At 47.1% G+C, this 20,389-nt stretch overlaps 1 protein-coding gene and 1 pseudogene across 1 annotated transcript; one reads left to right on the forward strand and one right to left on the reverse strand.

The window, feature by feature from the left end:
• Nucleotides 1–5,569: 5,569 nt before the first annotated feature.
• On the forward strand, nt 5,570–6,596 carry LOC107528132 (eukaryotic translation initiation factor 2 subunit 3B pseudogene; annotated as a pseudogene).
• An 8,922-nt stretch (nt 6,597–15,518) lies between these two features.
• On the reverse strand, nt 15,519–19,302 carry KRT18 (keratin 18). Its single transcript, XM_016201120.2, has 7 exons — nt 18,817–19,302; nt 18,002–18,084; nt 17,534–17,690; nt 16,805–16,969; nt 16,576–16,701; nt 16,057–16,280; nt 15,519–15,702 (listed from the first exon to the last, which is right to left on the reverse strand). Exons 1-7 carry the CDS (start codon nt 19,231–19,233, stop codon nt 15,582–15,584), a joined length of 1,293 nt encoding a protein of 430 aa, XP_016056606.2. The 5' UTR covers nt 19,234–19,302; the 3' UTR covers nt 15,519–15,581.
• Between the last annotated feature and the right edge of the window lie 1,087 nt (nt 19,303–20,389).

The raw sequence follows: 20,389 nt of genomic DNA on the forward strand, positions 1-20,389 counted from the left end.
TCAGATACAGCCCCTTTCTTTCCTGTGTCTCCATTCTCCAGGTTCTGGAAATTCTCTTCATCTTCCCTATGAATGGAGTAAGAGTGGAGGATCCACTTCATCATGTTCTGACCAGGGCCTTTGGGAGATGCCCAAGACCTGAAGATCACTAATTCCAATTCCTTGAGATGTCCCTGGGTAGAAAACGCTTCCCCAGCTCATCCCCAGGCACATAGGGCTGAGGCCAGCAGTGGAGCAAAATCCTACATGGTGCTCGAGGCTCCTTTATACAGATTAGGAGAATGGTAACCACTCACATATGAAATCTTATGGAGGTGGGAGTTCTGTGTAACTCTAGTGGGCAAAGCTTGGTCTAGAAGGTTAGAAGGAGGCAGATTTTCACCCAGTAGGAGAAATAATGTTCTAATAACTAGAGTGCCCAAATGACACTATCTTAAAGTGACTTAAAACCTATCTTAAAGTCTTCACACAGAGGCCATATATCAGGAAGGCTATAAATAAAATTCCTATCCCGAGAGACCAAATGTGAACCATCCATTCACTCCACATATTTTTCGACCACCTATTAATATGCACTGTGCTAGGTGCTGGGGCCATATCTGAGTACAAACAGACAAAAGTCCTTAATCTCCTGGAGTTGACGTGGATAGTGGGGAGAGGAGCAGGAAGATAAGCACTGAGTGAGTTGGAAGGCCTCCTGTAATTCCAGGATTATAGAATGTATGGAACTTTATGGAACTTCATGACTCACTTCCACCTGCATTTTGTCAGGCTGATTGTCACAACCCTTAAAATAGTTAGGGCAGGCCAGGCCAGTGTCATATATATAAATGTATGCTCAGAAAGGAAAATCTTTATTTCACTCATGAAAAAAATGAGGCCCAGAGGGTGGCTAGCTTGGGGTCACGAAGATAGTGACAGGGCTGGAACAAAGATTCAGATTTTAGAGCTTCCTAGCTTTGCTCATTCTGGTGTGTGACTCAGACCAGGTGAGGTCAGAACATTTGTCTTTTTACCTCTCTTCACCAAGGAGAGCTGAGGAGTTCCCCAGGGTTGGGAGAGGAGAGGCACCTGGGCCGGGGTAAGGGGACTGGCTTCTCATTCTGGTGGACCAGTGAGCATAACCAGGCTGTGACAGGACTTCCAGAGAGGGAGGGGGAAAGGGGCAATAATGGAATCTGGGAAGAGGGTACCTGAATTCTGGTGCTTAAGTACTTATAGTAACATCAAGCCTTATACAGCACTTAGTGTGGGCTAGACGGGGTCCTACAGCTTTGCATATATTAATCCACTTAATCCTCCCCAACCCCAAGAAATATGCACTATTTTTAGCTCTATTTTGGGAACAGGGAAACTAAGGCCCTAATAAAGCATCTGCCCAGTCACTCAGGATTTGAGCCCTGGCGGTGTAGCCCGACGCCTGCCTCTCGGGGCGCTGGGCTCGGCCACTCGGGGGTCAGGAGCCCGGCCTCACTCCCCATCTCCCTCAGGGGGGCCCGGCGGGCGCGCTGCCCTGGTGCCGGCTGCGCCTCCGCCACCTGCTTACACCCGAGGCCTCATCCAAGGCAGCGTTCCTCGTGGGCGCGCCGCGGGGCGCGGGGGACTGCGGGACCATAAAGCAGCGTCGCGTCAGGGTGGGAATCCCCTGAAAGCCACGGCCACCGTGGGAACCGGGAGGGGTGGGGGGAGCACCCAGAGAAGACGCCGAAGTCCTGGAGCGCGAGGCGCGCGGGGCTGGGCGGCCACGACCTGAGCGGGGACGGGCGGGAAGCGGGAGCCTGGATCCCCAAATGCTCCTTACAGAAACCCCGGAGCTGGGGAAGCTGCTCCCGCTCCGCGCTGCCCGCCGTCGCGGCTCATTTCCCGAGCCAGCAGCGTGGGGAAGCCGAGTCCGGCCGGCTCCCCGCGTTCTCTCCGCCGCAGGGCGCTGCGCCGCCCGCCCTGTGCGCCCACGTGGAGTCGGCAGGACGAGTCCCGGGGCACTTGCAGCCTCCTTGCTGTCTCCTAAAATAAGAAGGGGAGTCTTTCCTGTCATAACACTCAGGAGGAAACATTTCGGTGTGTGTTTTAGGGTAAGAGTTGAATACTTTTAAAAAACCTTGAATTTTTTTTAATTTTTATTTTGGAGAAAATAAATGCAAAATATTTTACATACTCATTTTAAAAAGATTAAACTTTTTTTGGGGGGGGATAATTGTAGACTTGCATTCGTAGAAACAGCACAGAGAGACCTTCATGTACCCTTTACTCAGTTTCCCCCAATGGTGACATCTTACAAAGCTACAGCACTATATCACAGACAAGATACTGACATCGATAGTATAAAGATAGAAAACATTTCCACATCCACAACATTCCTGGTATTGTCCTTGTATGTCCACGTCCACCTTCCTCTGGCCCTATCTCCACTTTAACCCCTGGGCAATTACTAAACTGTTCTCCATTTCAATAACTTTGTCATTTCAAGGATGTTATATAAATAAGTGGAATCATGCAGTATGTAATCTTTTGGGATTGGCTTTTTTCACTTAGCCTAAGTCCCTGGAGATCCATTCAGGCTGTTACATGTATCAATAGTTCATTCCTTTTTATTGCTGAGTAGTATTCCACTGCATGGATGAATCCCAGTTTAAGGTTCACTTGTTGAAGGACATCTGGGTTCTAGTTTTTAGTTATTAAGAATAAAGTTGCTTTTCCTGTACAGGTTCTTGTGTGAACATGTTTTTATTTGATAAATAAATAATATAGGATAAATGCCCAGGAGTGCAATTGCTGGCTTGCATGTTTAGATTGTTAAGGAACTGCCAACCTGAGCCAGACCACAGAGGGGCTGCACCTGGCCCTATGGGCTCTACCTGAAGGCCCAAATCGTTCAGCCTGATCATATAGGGGCACAAGCAGGGGACAGAAAATAGACACTCAGGAGGCAGAATTCCCTCCCAGCCCGCCACTGAGATGTCCTGCCAGGTGCCTACCACATAGGAAACCTTGAAGAAAATCAGTTTCTAGAAGCTGCTCTTACCTCTTGTTTACAGTTACATATGCTAGATATGAGTTATATATATATAAGGTACCGTTAACTGCTATTAAAAAAAAAAAAGGGACTGCCAAATTGTTTTCCAGAGTGGCTGTGCTGTTTTACAGTCCCACCAGCAATGTATGAGTGATCCAATTTCTCCACTTCTGTTCCTGTGTTTGGTGTTGTCTATTTATTTTAGTTGTTCTAACCGGTGTGTACTGATATCTCATTGTGATTTTAATTCATATTTGCCTAATGGCTAGTGATATCGAGCATCTTTTCATGTGCGTATTTGCCATCTGTCTATCTTCTTCAGTGAAGTCTCTTCGTGTCTTTTGCCCATTTTCTAATTGGATTGTTTTGGTTTTGGTTATTGAGTTTTGAGAATTCTTTATATATTCTAGGTACTAGTCCTTGTAGGATGCGTGGTTTGCAAATATTTTCTCCCAATCTGTTGCTTTGTCTTTTCATCCACTAAACAGCTTTTTTCACAAAGCAAACATTTTTAACTTTGATGAAGTCCAACTTATTAATATTTTTCCTTTTATGAATTATGCTGTTAATGACAAGTCTAAGAATTCTGCCTAGCTCTAGATCCCAGATTTTCTTCTATTTTTAAAAAATTTATCTTTATTGTGGAAAGTCTTACAGCTGTCCCCCCCTTTTCCCTGATGACTCCTTCTATCTTCTATTTTTTTTCTTATTTATTATTTTAAAAATATATCTTTATTGATTTCAGAGAGAGGAAAGGAGAGGGAGAGATAGAAACATCAATGACGAGAGAGTCATTGATCGAGCCCACAAACCGGGCATGTGCCCTGACCAGGAATCGAACCCTGATCGCCTGAATCCTAGGTCGATGCTCAACCGCTGAGCCACGCCCGGCCGGGCTCTATTTTTTTTCTTAAAGTTTTGTGTTCTATACTTGCTTGTGATCAATTTTGAGTTAATTTTTGTATAAGGTGTGAGACTTTGGTCAAGATTGTTATTCTTTTTTTTTTTGTCTGTGGATGTTCAATTGCCCTAGTACCAACTTGTTAAAATATATATATTCCCCATTGATTTGCTTTAATGCCTTAGTCAAAAATCAGTTTGGCACATTTGTGTGGATCTATGTCTGGGTTCTCTAGGGTGTTCCATTGATATACGTGTCTATCCCTCCACCAATGACACACAATCTTGACTACTATAGGTATATAATAAGTTTTCAAACCATGCAGACTGATTTTTCCCACTTTTTCATAATTGTTTTAACTATTCTAATTTCTTTGCTTTTCCATATAAATTTAGAATAATCTTGTGTATATCTACAAAAAATCGTTTCATTGACGCTATTGGTAATTTGTGTCTTCTCTTTTTTTAAATTTGTCAACCTTGGTAGGGGTTGGTAGATTTTTATTTGCCTTTTCAAATAAATAGTTCTTTGTTTCATTAAATTTTCTCTATTGTTTTTCTGTTTTATTTTTGTTATATGCTTTTATTATTTATTTTTAGAAAGAGAGGAAGGGAAAGGGATAGAGAGATAGAAACACTGATGAGAGAGATACATCATTGATTGGCTGCCTCCTGCACACCCCCTACTGGGGATCGAACCCGCAACCCAGGCATGTGCCCTGACCAGGAATTGAACCGTGACCTCTTGGTTCCTAGTTCGGTGCTCGACCACGGAGCCATACCAGCCAGGCTGTTTTTCTGTTTTAAATTTCACTGATTTCAACCATTTTTATTACTTTCTTCCTTTTGCTTCCTTTATTTTGCTGTTCTTTTTCTAGGTTCTTGAGGTGGTAGTTGAGATGATTAATTTGAGACTTTTCCTCCTTTCTTTCTTTTTTTCTTTCTTTCTTTTTTTCTTTCTTTCTTTCTTTCTTTCTTTCTTTCTTTCTTTCTTTCTTTCTTTCTTTCTTTCTTTCTTTCTTTCTTTCTTTCTTTCTTTCTTTCTTTCTTTCTTTCTTTCTTTCTTTCTTTCAAAAATATATCTTCATTGATTTCAGTGGGAGGAAGGGAGAGAAAGATAGAAACATCAGTGATGAGAGAGTCATTGATCAGCTGCCTCCTGCACGCCCCGGACTGGGGATCGAGCCCGCAACCCGGGCATGTGCCCTGACCAGGAATCGAACCCCAATCGCCTGGATCCTAGGTCGATGCTCAACCGCTGAGCCACGCCCGGCCAGGCGCCTCTTTTCTAATATAGGCATACATTTCCCTCTCAACACTGCTTTACCTGTATCCCACAACTTTGCATTTTAATTTTCATTCAGTTCAATGTATTTTTAAAATTTCCTTTACGATCTCTTCTTTGACTCAGGGTTACTTATTATTATTATTTTAAAAAATATATCTTTATTGATTTCAGAGAGAGGAAAGGAGAGGGGGGGAGAGAGAAACATCAATGATGAGAGAGTTGTAATTGATTGATCGGCTGCCTCCTGCACTCCCCAACTGGGGATTGAGCTGGCTACCCGGGCATGTACCCCGACTGGGAATCGAACTAGGATCTCCTGGACCCTAGGTTGATGCTCACCTGTTGAGCCACACCCGGCCAGGCCTGGCCATGATATTTTGAGGGCTACTATGCTGAACGGCATAGCAGTGAGGGCTGCAGCTCTCTGTTGATAGCTGGTAATGAGTCTTGTCCTCAGCCTCAGACTTCTAAGCACCTGGCTGCTATAGAAATCATGAAAGTGAAGCATATTTTGATTCTACAAATAAAATTGATTTGGTAAAAAAACCCCAACCATACAAACAAAAAAAACCCCAGACTAAAGAACAGTATGGACAGACCCTTGCATTTGTACAAGGTATAGTAGGAGAAGAAGCTCCTATTATTCAAATTTCTGCTCAACTGAAATATAATATTAAAGTCTGTGAGTACACAGTAAAGAAATTCTAGTACCCCCAAGAAACTTTATTTCAGAACCCCAACTTATTGTTATTAGACCCTTAGAAGTCAACAAACCTGGCTGTGAAGTTGATGACCTTAGGGGTGTGGCCTGAGGTAGTATCTAAAAGGAGCATTAAAGGGGGCCAAGAGAGAGAAGTCAGACCTGGTATTGTTTCCAAAGATAGTGAAAGAAAGAAAACTCATATGCGAACTGATCTTTTCCAAAATTGTATCACTGTTTGTGGAGCATAATGGTCTTCAGTAGGCTCCTCCTGGAGGTCTTATTGGAGTTGGAACAAAAATTGACCCCACTTTGTGCCAGGCTGATAGAACAAATGGTAGGGCAAGTTCTTGGTGCAGCTGGAGCTTTACCTGAGATCGTCACAGAATTGGAAACCTCTCATCTCCTACTTAGACACCTACTAGGTGTGTGCCCTGAAGGAGACAAGAAAGCAGAAATGGTGCAAAAGTTATCTAAGAATGAAGTGCTCATGGTGAGCATAGGATCCCTGCGGACTGGAGGAAGAGTTAGTGCAGTCAAAGCCCATTTGGGTAAAATTGGTTTTAGCTAATCCCGTTTGCACAGAAGAAGGAGAAGAAATTGTCCTTAGCTGAAGAGCTGAGAAACACTGGCGTTTAATTGGTTGGGGTAAAAAAATAAGAAGAGGAGTCAGGCCAACAGTAGATGATGACTGAAGAATTTCAGTTGAATAATACATTTGGATAAAGTCAGGTTTTCTCTTAACAACCTAGGAGTATATTTTCAAAGCAATACTGGGGAATGGATTTCACAGCTCATTACCTTAGTAGCAGCTGTTATTCTCATTTTTTGGTGATGGAAATTTAACCTCTAGTGTCTAGTACTAAAATAGAATCTACAATAAATGCAAAACTTGGCATAATGCTGCACTGGATCTTCCAGAAATTAATCATCCCCAAATAATGTCTAATTTATGTATCAATGCAGGTTTGAAATGAAACTATTTGCTACAACCAGCTTTTGCTGTAGCATGCATACCATCAAACCTGTTTTCAAACAAAGTTTTTCCCCTTATTTTCATGATTCATCTTTGAGTAGCCCTAGGCTTGAAAGGGTTGTTATACCAGTAAAAACCTGAAGACAAATTCTTGAAGACCAGCTTCCCTTTGCCTTATATTTTATGGTTTTTGGTTTTGCAATTTTGAGTGAAGAGAAATTAATAGATTCTACTAAATTTATCCTTTAGAGCATGCAAACAAAAACAAAACAAAACAAAAGCTCTGGCTGGGTAGCTCAGTTGATTGGAGTGCTGTCCCGTACACCAAAAGGTTGTGGGTTCGATCCCCAGTCAGGGCACATATGGGAGACAACCCATCGATGTTTGTCTCACATTAATGTTTCTCTCTCTCTCTAAAAATCAATAATAATAATAATGATAATAAAAAGATATCCTCAGGTAAGGATTAAAAGATAAAAAACCCGCAAAGTAAAACAAAGAAAAGAAAAACATCTCTTACCTGTGTATTTCTCAATGTTGCAGTGAAGGGAATATCCCCTAGGGGCTCTTAGAGAAATTGTTTAGGAGCAAGTGAGTGGGTTGTACATGATAAATCTGCTCCAACATATCCCTCTCCCTAATTCTTTGGATTCCTTGCTCTGAATCATGCCGTTGGGTTTCTGGTAACTCAGCTTCGTTTACTGTACGCCACTACCGAGTCCAGGCCTTAGCCAGTCAGTGAAAGAAAGATCGAATTGGTCCAAGTCACTAGAGTCCGAACACTGAGTTTGGAATCTCTGAGCCCTTATAAATAAAGCCGTATCAATACATTCAGCCCCACTTAAAACTGTGTTTCTTCCTTTCTGGTTTAGCACACTTAGGACCCAACCCCACACATATTCCTCAAGTTTGTGTCTGTATAAATCAGCAAAATCTTTTGGTTTGTGCATCTTCTCCTCTAGAGTCAGATTTTGTACTTGTCCCTCTACTTATGCACCCGAGGCATCCATTGCACATTAGCTACCACAGGTGAGGCTCTTATAGTCTTTTTTTTTTTTTTGCAATCTTCACCAGAGGATATTTTTTCCATTGCTTTTCAGAGATAGTGGAAGGGAGAGAGAGAGAGAGAAACATTGATGTGAGAGAGACACATTGATTGGTTGCCTCCAGCACGCACCCTGACCCTGCCAGGTATCGAGCCTGCAGCCTGGGTATGTGCCCTTGGCTGGACTCGAACCCTGGACCTTTCAGTCCGAGGGCTGATGCTCTAACCACTGAGCCAAACTGGCCAGGGCTGGCCCTTAAAGAAAGAGAAGGAGAGGCTACCCTTGCCAGCCAGTGAGATTTAGCGAGGTCTGGGTAGTTAACATCCTGAAATATATCCCAAAGCCCCTTTGCCCATTCTTAGGATCCTCCTCAAGGCCTTGGATTTAATGTAAGACCTGCTTGTGATTTGAGCTTATGATGTAATTCAACAACCTGCAGCATCCGGTTTCTAGTATATCGGCCCTGTGACTGCAGGAGTTGAGAGATTCATTTAGGAAGTCTTCGAAGCAGCCCGATCCTCTTGAGCCAAGAATTTAAAACTTGGAGCTTTCCGTTTGCCTTCTTTGAGCTCACCTGTGCAGCCGAAGCAGCCAGACCACAGCAGAGCCCTCGACTTCCTTTTCCTCACTGTGGTCTATTGTAACAGCCGTGTAGTCTGCCAAAGCCTTGCCTTCCAGGCAGCCCCAGGTGGTAAATTAAGTTGCTGGTTTTGCCATTACGTGTGGTAACTGCCTTCAAACCCAGTCTAGTCGGATAACTGCTCCCAGGTCTCCTCCTTGAAGGTCTCCTACCTGACTCTAGTTGCAGGAAACATAAACTACTCTAGCATCAGGAAGCTGGCTGACCCCATGGACATACTCCTGCAGCCGTGACCCATGGGTCAGGAAGCCGCTACTTCCCCCTGCTACAGCTGCCCCTCAGTACTCACAAAACAAATGGCCCTGGCTGGTGTGGCTCAGTGGTTAGAGCGTCGGTCCGTGGACTGAAGGGCCTCGGATTCGATTCCTGGTCAAGGGCACGTACCTGGGCTGCAGGTTCGATCCCCGGCCTCAGTTGGGGCGCGTGTGGGAGACAACCAATCGATGTTTCTCTCTCTCCCCCTCCCTTTCTCCCTCCACTCTCTCTAAAAATCAATGGAAAAAATATCCTTGGGTAAAGATTAACAAAAAACAACAGCAACAAAAAATACAAATGACTGACCTCTGGACACTGCTCCAGCAAAACTCAATAGCTCCATGACCATGCTTGCCAGCAGAAACCACAGCAGCTGGAGAGGATCTTTGTCTCACTTCCGCCTTCCAAATATGATTGAATTGCATCTAATGAGTGGGACGCAATTCACACCCTGGTTGCAAGGGTGTCTGGGAAGGGTACCTTTTAGCTTTATGGCTTGTGAAGCAGGAAGGCACGGGTTCGGAATGGAGCTGAGTGACAACCCATCCCATCCCCTGCGTTTGGATTTTGCAGCCAGTTTGCCTGGTTTGTATTCTGGCTTTCTCAATTATTTAGCTGTGTGACCTTGAGAAAAATCAGTTCACCACTCTGAGCCTCAGTGTCTTCACCTGTAAAATGAGGCTTATGAATAGGGTGGTTGTTAAAATTAAATTAATGTGTGTAAAGCACTTAGCATAGTGCCTGACACATAGAAAACATTCACTAAATGTTAGTTATTATTATAATAATTGCCAGTGCTGTTATAATCCATTCAGGATGAAACAAAGTTGAATAAAACAGGGTACCTGCCTTCAAGGAATTTACAATCTCATGGGGGAGGTGAGAAATAAATAGCTAAGTATGCCATGTGGCAAAATGAAACAAAGGCAGTTGGAAAATACGGTTCTCAAGCTCCAGAGAGACCAGGATTGGAGATAAACATTGAGCTATCCGCTCAGAGATGACAGTAAAGTCAAAGAATAAAAATAAGCTTGCTGAGGGAGAGGAAGGGCTGAGGCCAGCCGAGAGGCCCACGTCAGAGGCCCAGGCAGGGACGCAGACAGGCAGAGGTAGCAGGACAAGGGGAGTGCTATGGCCCGGGTGCCAAAAGCAGCAGGCTTCAGGGTCAGGTGCCACAGGGTGAAAAGATGAGCAGGTAGAGGAAGCTGCTTGGACTCAGACTGGTGGCCTTTGAGGGGCTTTAGTGGCAGTGTGCAGGAGGGAAGCGGAGAGAACTTTGGGGTGAGGTAGGCTGACAGTCTACCCTTTTCCAATCCCTTTGACCTAAAGGCACACACAAGTGGAAACCTAAATGTGAGGGTCAGGGGCAGAGGGATGTCTGAGGCAGGTTCTCTCCTTACTCCTGCTTCCCCAGTTACGCAAGGCTAATTCCATCATCTTCAGTTTTGACTCAAAAGCCACCTTCTGTCCAGGCTGCCCAACTTAAAATTGCAACCTGCCTCTCCCCTCCTATGGTAGGCAAAATAATTACGCCTCTCTCAAAAATGTCCATGTCCTAATCCCCAGAGCCTGTGATTATCTTACCTTATATGGCAAAGGGAATTTGTAGACGTGATTAAGGTAAGGATCTTGAGATGATCATGAATTGTGGAGCCAATGTAATTCAAAGGACATTCTTACAATGGGGAAACAGGGGAGTCTGAGTCAGAGAAGGAGACGTGATGACATGGAAGCAGATTCCAGAGAAAGAGATTTAAAGAGGTAATGCAGTTGACTCTGAAGATAACAGGTGGAGCAGAACTCAAAGAATGCAGGTGGCCTCTAGAAGTTGGAAAAGGCAAGGAAAATAGATTCTTTCCTAGAGCTCCTGGAATGCACACAGCCCTGCCCCTGCACTGATTTTAGGACTTCGGACCTCACAAACTGTAGGATAGCAAATGTGTGTTGTTTTAAGTCACTGAGTTTATGGTTATTTGTTACAGCAATAATGGGAAACTAATACATCCCCCAACCCCTGATTCCCCATATCCTGTTCTATTTTTTCCCCATAATATTGCTTCTAACAATTATATAATTTACTCATTACATTTATAATTTATTATCTGTCTCCCTCTGCTAGAATGTAAGCTCCACAAGAGTAAGGATTGTCTGTTTTGTTTACCCCTGTATCACCAGCCCCTAGAACAGTTCTTGGCACATAGTAGGTGCTCAATAAATATTTGTTGAATGAATGGGATGAGACAGAAACAAAGATGGGTGCAACACTTCCTTCCCTGGGGGCTGTAGGTTCCTATGCCATTATAAAAGTTAACAAAAAAATTTTGTTTTGTATTTGAATTGGCATTATATGATTCAAAAGGTGCAAAGGATATGCAAGGGAAAGTATGTCTTCCTCCCACCTTGATTTCTCCTACACCAGTTTCTTCTTCAGAGACAATCATTATTTCCAGTTTCTTGAATATCTTTCCAGAGATCTTTACATATACAAGGATATATACATATGAATATTATCTGGATATATATGTGTGTGTATACACACATATATATACATACACATATATATAGTTGTTGTTTTTGCCTTTTATTTTATTTTTAAAATATGTCTTTATTGATTTCAGAGAGAGGAAGGGAGAGGGAGAGAGAGATAGAAACATCAATGATGAGAGTCACTGATCGGCTGCCTCCTGCTGGGGATCAAGCCTGCAACCTGGGCATGTGGCCTGACTGGGAATCGAACCTCTATCTCCTGGATCCTAGATCGATGCTCAACAGCTGAGTGACGCCCGGCCAGGCTGTTTTTGCCTTTTTAAAAAAAAAACAAATCACAGTATATGATACCTGCCATTCTGCCCCTTCCAGTACCATTTATTAGTTTAGTATCTGGCTTGGATTGCACCTACAGAGAGGATGAGTGAAATGGGACAGATAATTCCATACTATATTCTTGGAATTGCTAATTTTCCCCTTTGGCACTTGGGGGACTAAATGGGCCACCCCTCCCAAAGTCATCTTCTCACAGGGATGAGGAAGGTTGCCCCAAAGGCATCGAACAGTGTGCTCTTTAAAACAGGCATGTCGGTGGCCTGCGTCGGGGGGGGGGGGGGGGGGGGGGGGGGGGGGGGGGGGCAGGTGTGCTGACTGGAGGCGCAGCTTGGATGACTCTCAGCCTTGCCTGCCTGTGGGAACCCCGCAGGGAGCTCTTTCAGCATTTGCTGGGAGTCTGCCGCCCCTCCCCCAGGACAATTCAATCAGAGTCTCTGGAGATGGGGAGTGGGCCTTGGTATTGTTTGTAAAACTTGTCTGGTGACTTGAATTGCAGCCGGGGCTGAGAACCCCTGGGTTAAGCTATAATATATGGAGGACAGGGCGTGGGACTGGGAATCGGGGGATGTGGCTTCCTGCTTTAAGCTCTTAGCGCAGTGGCCTCAGACAAGTCACATGATCTCCATGAATCTCAGGGCCTACCTCAGAGACAAAGCCCGTAATACCCACTGCCTTGCATACCTCACGGGATTGTAAGGAGGATCGAATGCTTAAGTGCCCTGGGAATTGCGGGACATTGTCTGATGGAGGGATAGTCATGTCAGGTGCTACGTCTCGGGTTACTCCAATCAGCCTGACTCAGCTGCAAGCCCTGCTCAGGCTCTGCCAGGGACTTTCTGCTTCACTCTTAGGCAGGTCCCCATCCCATCCATCACCCTTGCTGGGGTCAGTCTGTTCTCGGGCCTGTCTGCTCCCTGTCCCACATCTGGTGGCTGACCCATCAATTTCTCCTTTTTAGGGGCCCTAAGGAAGGCTGAATTCCCCTGACTAAATTAGAGTGATGGCCACCCAGGCTGGTGCAACCCTTTGGGGGCGTTCGTCAGACCTCTGGGGCATCTGTGTGTCTGAGCAAGCACATTCTGTATTATACTTACACATTCAGAAAACAGAGGGGCTGACAGGGCAGGAAAACTGCTCTGGATGCTTTCCTAAAACAGATCTCAGAGAGTAAAGCTCAACCATCTTCCCCAGAGACTCACCTCCTGTAGATTTCTGCAAAGATTGAAGTTTGGGGTGGAAAAAGTAGGGGTTGGAGAGAGAACAGAAGCAAGTGAGGCAGGTGATTGTTATGTTTTCAGAAGGGTGAGCAACACTTCAGCAGGGCACCTTGCTTTCAGGTAGAATGCTCTCCTCCAGGTAGTAGAACCCAGGTACTCAGAGGCCACAGGGGTCCCTGTCCGTAGAAGCTCCCAGATCAGCTAGAGCAGCCCTTGCTCTGTCCACTTTGTAGGCTCTCCTCCCCTTCTCTCAGGGCCCTACAGTGAAAAGATTTCCACCTGTCCCTCTGGGGACTTCTCCACCACCCACAGGGGCTGCCTGTCCTAGTGTTGTCCTCTGGGCCTTGAATAGTTTTCAGCTTTTTTCCACCAGGGACCCCCATATTGTTAGAGACTGCAGAGTAAACACTATATTTCTTAGTAAAAACACAGTTTTCCATTTTAGTCAAAGATTCATTACCTTGGATCATCATGCACCCCCTTTTTTACTTTCCTTCCTCTCCCCACTACAACCCTCTTTGCCTGCTCCGTCCAGGCCTGTAACACTGATCACCTGCCAGCACGCTGTAGCTTATTGTTTATTATCTGTCTCCTGTCACCAGAATACAAGCTTCATGAGTAGAGGGATTTTGTCTGCTTTGTTCACTGATGTATCCCTAGTGCCTAGAAGAGTGGCTGGTACATAGTAGGTCCTCAGCGGGTATTTGTTGAAAGACTGAATAAAAATGCACATACGTTTGACCATTAGGGTATGAGCTCCATGAGGTCGGGACAATACCCACTTTGTTTACCACATACATACTCAAGGTCTAGCACAGGGCCTGGCACAAAGTAGGTACTGCATAAATATTTGTTACTATGGTAGGCCAGCGTGCCATCTCTAAGAATTTATCCTATATTCTCATATAGCATACCTATTAATCACAAATATAAATTGCATGTTGATTAACATTAATTGCAGCTTTTTTGCAAAAACTAAAACTACTGAAGACCAAGATATCCATCACTAGAAGACCTGGGTTAAGCACATTTGTACTCCACACATTTAAGTACTAGGCAGCAATAAAATAAAATAAAATAAAATAAAATAAAATAAAATAAAATAAAATAAAATAAAATAGGTGTATGATTTACAGGAGATTAAATATAATCCTCCTTTCCCCACCAAATTTACTTTGAGAAATTTATTGAAATTTATTCTGAGGGTCCTTCTAAAATAATGACCCCAACATCATTCCTATACAGATGCCATTAGAAGTTTTATGTAAAATGTCATATTGTGCATGCTGTCTCTCAAACTAGATGGATGACAAATTACTAAGGCAAGGATCAAGAAAGGCCTAGATATCACTTGTCAAATTGGTCCGGTAACTGTGATTGGACATCAATTAATCAAGGTTCTGACTTCTGGAAAGAATTTGGAACATAGTACTTATTCTTTATTGCAGTTTGAGAGTAGATTTGTGTGATAATAAACATTCAACCTGACAATGGGTAGGAAAAAAGTAATCAAAAACATCACCAAAACAGGAAGTGACAGAATGCATAATCACTGCAATTCTGTGCTTCCTCCATATTAGACTAATTTCCTTTTGGTAAATGGAATATGCATATTATAGATTCCAAATGAAGGTAGCAGAGACTTCAAATGTAATCATCTGGGTTAAAAAAAAAGGTAGGTCTACACATACTGTTTCAGAAAGGTGTCCAAGATATATTGTGAAATGAAGGCAGTTTGAGAAATCAAGGTGTAGAACAGTGCGATCCCACAAGTATAAAATAAAATGTGTTTGTATATGTACAGTTTAAGAAACTATTTTACAGTGGTTCCCTCTGGGGAATGGGATGGGAAATATTTAATCTTATTTCCTCCTGGATTTGGTGTGTTACTTTTATATAAAATATGTTAATTTTCAAAGGTAAACTATCATCCCAATCAAAGCATGTGATTAGTTTTAGACATCCATTGTTTTCACTACTAGATGACACTTCCAATGAAAAGCAGAGTTGTGACATTTCAGTTAGCTTTAAGTTGCTTTTTGTTACCTAAGTGGGTGCTTACTTAGGGGCACTACCTATCTAGATGGGGGCCACTGGAATATTCTTTCACCTGCAATGATTGCATTTACTCCAGTTCTAGCCAGACCTCTACTGCACTAAAAGTCATATCCCAGTTGAGTGAAGGAGCAGAGCATAGGGGACCATAAGTTTGGGGGGTGAATGTAGGAGGGGTAGGTGGAAAAGCTATGGGTGGGAAGCACTGGGCAGGGGTCCAGGATGCAGAAAGGGAAGGGTGGGGAGAGCCAGCTGTGTCCTCTGGTCCTGCCTTTCTCTTTCCTTTGCTCTTTGTCCTTGGCTTCCTTCTCTGGCTGATTTCTGCTAAGGAGCACCTAACAGGCAGGGGTGTTAAGATCACCAGGTCTCTTCAAGGTTAAGATTTCACAATTCTATTGTAGTTTCCCCACAGCCCTTGGCCCATTCTCTCCTCTTCCTGAGAAGGTGTTTCCAAAAACCCAGACCCTTCCTCTGCCCACTCCCCCACCTAAATAAGACCCCTGGGGTCAGAGGTGATTCCTGCCTCATCATAGATAGGGCTATTGGGTAAGGGGATTTGCACACAGAATGAAAACAGCCAAGGAAGACACAAAGTAAAGTTCAGTGACCTCTGAACATTTTATTGGCTTCCTGACCCCACCCCAAGGGGGGCCCCACTTCTGCTGCCTTTAACGTTTTATAACTTTGGTGTCGTTGACCTCAGACACTACTTTGCCGTCCACAATCCTGCGAGTGGTAGTTGTTTGGATGGATTGCATGGAGTGGCTGCTGTCCAGGGCATCACCAAGACTGTAACAGAAGACCAAATCTCTGTTGTAAACAGCCCCACAGAAAAGGGAGACTAGGAAAATGGAAGAAAAAAAGCCTCCTACCCCTGTGCCTTATCTCCAAATTCCCCTTTGTTACTTCCTCCTTTCAGGGAAACCCAAGGTCAAATTCCATTTGTGCGCCAAGTATGGCTAGGGGCAATACTTAGTGCATTCTCTTCTCCAGGCGGGAACCTCCGTAACTGTTACTTCCTTGCAGACATAGGGGCACTCACAGAGCACCAGCTCAGTGCTCAGTGGGGCTTTCAAAAGCTCAAGATTTTGGAATAAGTGACATATTGACCCTGGCTTGTGTGGGTGGGAGAGCCCCACTTACTTGAAGTCCTCCCCTTCTTCCAGCAGGCGGCGGTAGGTGGCGATCTCAGCCTCCAGCTTGACCTTGATGTTCAGCAGGGTCTCGTACTCCTGGGTCTGGCGCTGCCCCTCTGCCCGAGTCTGGGCCAGCTCTGACTCCAGGTGTAGCAGGATCCCGTTGAGCTGTTCCATCTGCATGGTATAGCGCGTCTCCACCTCCCTCAGGCTGTTCTCCAAACTGGCCTTCTGCGGGGGCCACAGGGAAAAGGGTTGGGTGAGCCTTGAGATCCAGTGGAGGGAGAGTCTACAACTTTCCTCAGAGCAGTTCAGAACTCAAGACTTCACTCTGCAAGTTTTTTGAGCACCACTTTGTGCAGGTGCTAGGGTAGGAGCAGTGGGAGATGCAGGGAGTAACAACTCTTTCTGAGCAAAAGGAATTCATGATGGAAGGGGTAGGATATGGGCTAAGACAGGATGGGTCTGAGGCAGACAGAGGTCAGGGGTTAGGAGGAGTTGGGGCAGGTGAAGGGAGGGCTCTTACCAGATTTCTCATCGAGTCCAGGTCAATCTCCAAGGACTGGACCGTACGCCTCAGCTCTGTGAGTGTCATCTCAGCAGCTCCTATCTCAGCAGTCTGCGAGCTGACCACTGTGGTGCTCTCCTCAATCTGCAGGGTGGGCATGATCCTTAGGTTCTTCCTTCCCTGCCTGCTTCCCTCCCACCCTTGGGTCTCTGTGCCCAGCCGGCATCCATCTCTTTCCCTCTTGTACCTGGTGGGACCAGTACTTGTCTAGCTCCTCTCGATTCTTCCGAGCCAGCTCGTCATACTGTGCTCGGATGTCTGCCATGATCTTGCTGAGGTCCTGAGATTTGGGCGCATCCAACTCCACAGTCAAACCAGAGTTGGCAATCTGGTTTTGTAGACCATTTACTTCCTAAAGACAGGGAGGAAAAAAGTGAGGAGGGGCTCAGGGTTGAGCTCTAGTGAGGCCCTTCAGCTGTGACTGCCTCTTCCAGGCCTACAGGATCAGTTGGAGAACAGAGGAAACTCTCAGCTTTGCACTCCTGCCTTTCTACTCTGGCTGTGTAAAATGCACCCCCTCACTGCCCATACCTGTCACTCACAAGTGCTTTCTCTCTCCTCACTTCACCCTGCCCCTCCATCTACCCGCCTTCCACAAACCTGCTCCTTACACTTTCTTCCGGGAAGCCCTGCCAACCCCGCCTGCTCTCGCTCCTCCATTGCCCTCGCTCCTGGTGCTAGCTGCTTCTATCTTTGTCTTTGTCTCGTTCTCTCACCCATGGCCTCTTGACCTCATCATGTTGTAACTCAGGTGACCCACTGAGTATGGCAACAGTTGCAACAGTCTGATCAAGAAGAGCCCAGGCTGGTTGTTCTAAACATCCCTGCAATGCTACTTGCAGGTAAGCCTGCCCCATCATGCCCCCAGGCTTGTCCTGGCCCCTGGTTCCTGGCCTGGCCAGTGGCCCCTGCTTGCCTCCTCGTGGTTCTTCTTCATGAAGATCAGCTCCTCCTTGAGAGCCTCGATCTCTGTCTCCAGCTGCAGCCGAGTGATATTGGTGTCATCAATGACCTTCCGGAGCCCACTGATGTCATTCTCCACAGACTGGCGCATGGCCAGCTCCGTCTCATACCTGTGGGAGTGGAGGTGATCAGATCCATAAACTTCTCAACCCCTGCCACCTCCTAAGAGCAGCATCATGCTCACTGCAAACCAGAAACTAAGTCAGGAATCAGATGGTAATTCTGAGCGCCATTTCTGGTATGTGGGGGGACAGTGTTCCCAGACTAGGTTACATGAATGAATAAATTGATGGGGTCTAACTCCCATCCATCCAGCTCCAACCACAGTTGAACAAGATCCCATTGCGAGCCCCTAGCTGACCCAGCTCAGGAAGCAAAGCATTCTTCACGTCACCCCTAGCTTTTAGTCCCCCAGCCTTACTTGACTCTGAAGTCATCAGCAGCAAGACGGGCATTGTCAATCTGTAGAACAATACGCGCGTTGTCCACAGAATTTGCAAAGATCTGAGGATTGGTGAGAGGTATTGCTCCGTGAATGAGAAGTCAATGATGGGATGAGTGTGCTATACGTCTCAGTAAAAACTTCCTGGTCCCAGGAATAGCCAGAGGCTATCCCCTTCCACCTGTGCCCCTCACACTCTTCCCTCCTCTCCTGAAGTCTCAAGTCCCAGGGCTCCCACCAGTCTCCTGCTTACCCCTCCTTCCGGGCCTCTGATGGCTGGCTGCTTGAAGTGAGCAGCTACTATGCAAGTCCTCTCCCTGGCCCTCTCCTGGCATTTTTCCCTTTAGTGCACCTGTTACCCCTCCACCCCCACCCTACCCCACCCCACCCTCAGGTAGGCCTCCAGTTTACTCTTAAGATGACTCAGCCTTAACCACATCCGCTTAACCCTCCAACTGTCCCCACTTGGCCAGAAAACAGTGCCTGGGTCCTCCATGTGGGCCTTGTCTCACCTCCCTCCATGCTGTCCACTTCCCAAACTCTGGCCTCCAGTTCCCACAATCTCCAGGGAAAGGACCCACCCATGCAATGACCACCCTTGGGCTCCCTGTGGCTAGAGGTATGTATGGAAATCCAGGGCATTCCTAACACCCTTCCTGGACAATAGGAGGCGGGGTGGAAATAAAAAGGGGGGATTAAAATTCCTATCCTTGGGAGACCAGCAGGAAGTACAGGTACTGAGTGGGGCGACAAACATGGCTGGGAGTTGGGCTGCTCCCTCCATGCCCCCTTACCTGAGCCCTCAGGTCCTCGATGGTCTTGAAATAATGACCCCAGTCTCTGACCTGGGGTCCCTTCTTCTCCAGGTGTTCCCGGATTTTGATCTCCAGCCTCCGATTATCAGCCTCCAGGCTTCTAACCCTCTCCAGGTAGGAGGCCAGGCGGTCATTGAGGCATTGCATAGTCTCCTTCTCGCTCTGGATGCCCCCGATGCCCACCATCCCCCCGGCCAACCCGGCGGCCAGGCCCCCGGCCCTCCAGCCGCTCCGCACGCTGGTGGAGTGGGACACGGAGATCCGGGAGCCCGAGCCCCCGGCGCCTGCATAGACGCTGGCCGCGCTGCTGGCCGGCCGGGCCCGGTAGCTGGGCGACTGCACGGAGCCCAGGGTCCGGTAGTTTGTGGAGAAGCTGGAGCGGGTGCTGAAGCTCATGTTGTCCGGGGAGGAAGGCGACAAGCCGAGACTCACGTTGCAGCGGCGGAGGGTCAGATCCGCGACTCAGTTATATGGCCGAGGGAGGGCGGGAGGGCGGCAGGGCGGGCGGGAGGAGTGGGGACCTGCCGCGGCCCCGCCCCGCCGCAGCCGCCGCGCCAGCCGCAGGTGACCGCCCAGGGGAAGGACGGGCGCGCGGGCTCGGACCCCGCCGCCGGCCCCTCGGCGCAGCCCTGCCAGGCCCCCCTCCACCCCCAGAAAGGGGGTGACTAACCGGGAAGGACGTGGGCAGCAGGTGGTGTTGGCCCTGGCGGCTGGATTTCAGGGCAGGAAATGACGTTATTATTTCCCTCCCCAGGTAGAGGAGCTACTGGCCAGTTGAGAATTTGGGGGTCTGGGGGGAATGAGCGAGTGGAGTGGGGATTGTCTCCATAGATGTTCTCTGCCGGCAGCCCAAGTCCTGAAACCTGGGGAAGAAAAGGTGGGGGCTGGAGAAGAGGAAGGGAGGCTCAATCTTGAGCCTCAGATCTACTGCTTTACACATTCGACTCCTACCACACGTGGGTCCCAAACACGCCCGCCTTCACATGCTCAGTAGCACACACTCCTGCCCGGGTCATACGCGTGGATGTCACTCACCGAGCATGTTCAGACTCCTGAAGACACACTCACTCCCTGAACCCCCTCCCCTGCCCTCCCCTCCCCTGCCCTCCCCTGCCCTCCCCTCCCCTGCCCTCCCCTGCCCTCCCCTCCCCTGCCCTCCCCTGCCCTCCCCTCCCCTGCCCTCCCCTGCCCTCCCCTGCCCTCCCCTCCCCTCCCCTCCCCTGCCCTCCCCTCCCCTCCCCTGCCCTCCCCTCCCCTCCCCTCCCCTCCCCTCCCCTCCCCTGCCCTCCCCTCGTGGCCTCTGCAGGCCTCCCTGGGATACTTTGTGATCTGCGCAGGGGACACGTTGGCACTTCTGCACACCTGAGAATCAGCTTTGCCTACACCCTTGGGTAAACAAATACTTCCTGAGCACTTACAGTTCCATAAGTAGTTCTTGAGCACCTACTGTGCACCAGGCCCTGTTCTAGTTGCTGGGAGAACGGCAGTGAGTAAGAGACCAAACTTCCTCATGGAGATTGTAACGTGTCTCACATGGTCCGGGGCCTAAGAG

Source organism: Miniopterus natalensis, chromosome 2 (genome assembly GCF_054644295.1).
Source record: "Miniopterus natalensis isolate mMinNat1 chromosome 2, mMinNat1.hap1, whole genome shotgun sequence".
NCBI lineage: Eukaryota > Metazoa > Chordata > Mammalia > Chiroptera > Miniopteridae > Miniopterus > Miniopterus natalensis.

Excerpts from the sequence above, each read along its gene's own strand:
- KRT18 (XM_016201120.2), bottom strand. The coding sequence starts at position 19,233 with ATGAGCTTCAGCACCCGCTCCAGCTTCTCCACAAACTACCGGACCCTG. Across the intron at positions 17,691-18,001 it reads GCTGATGACTTCAGAGTCAA|GTATGAGACGGAGCTGGCCA; the intron begins GTAAGGCTGGGG and ends CCACTCCCACAG. Across the intron at positions 16,281-16,575 it reads TGGACTCGATGAGAAATCTG|AAGGCCAGTTTGGAGAACAG; the intron begins GTAAGAGCCCTC and ends TGGCCCCCGCAG.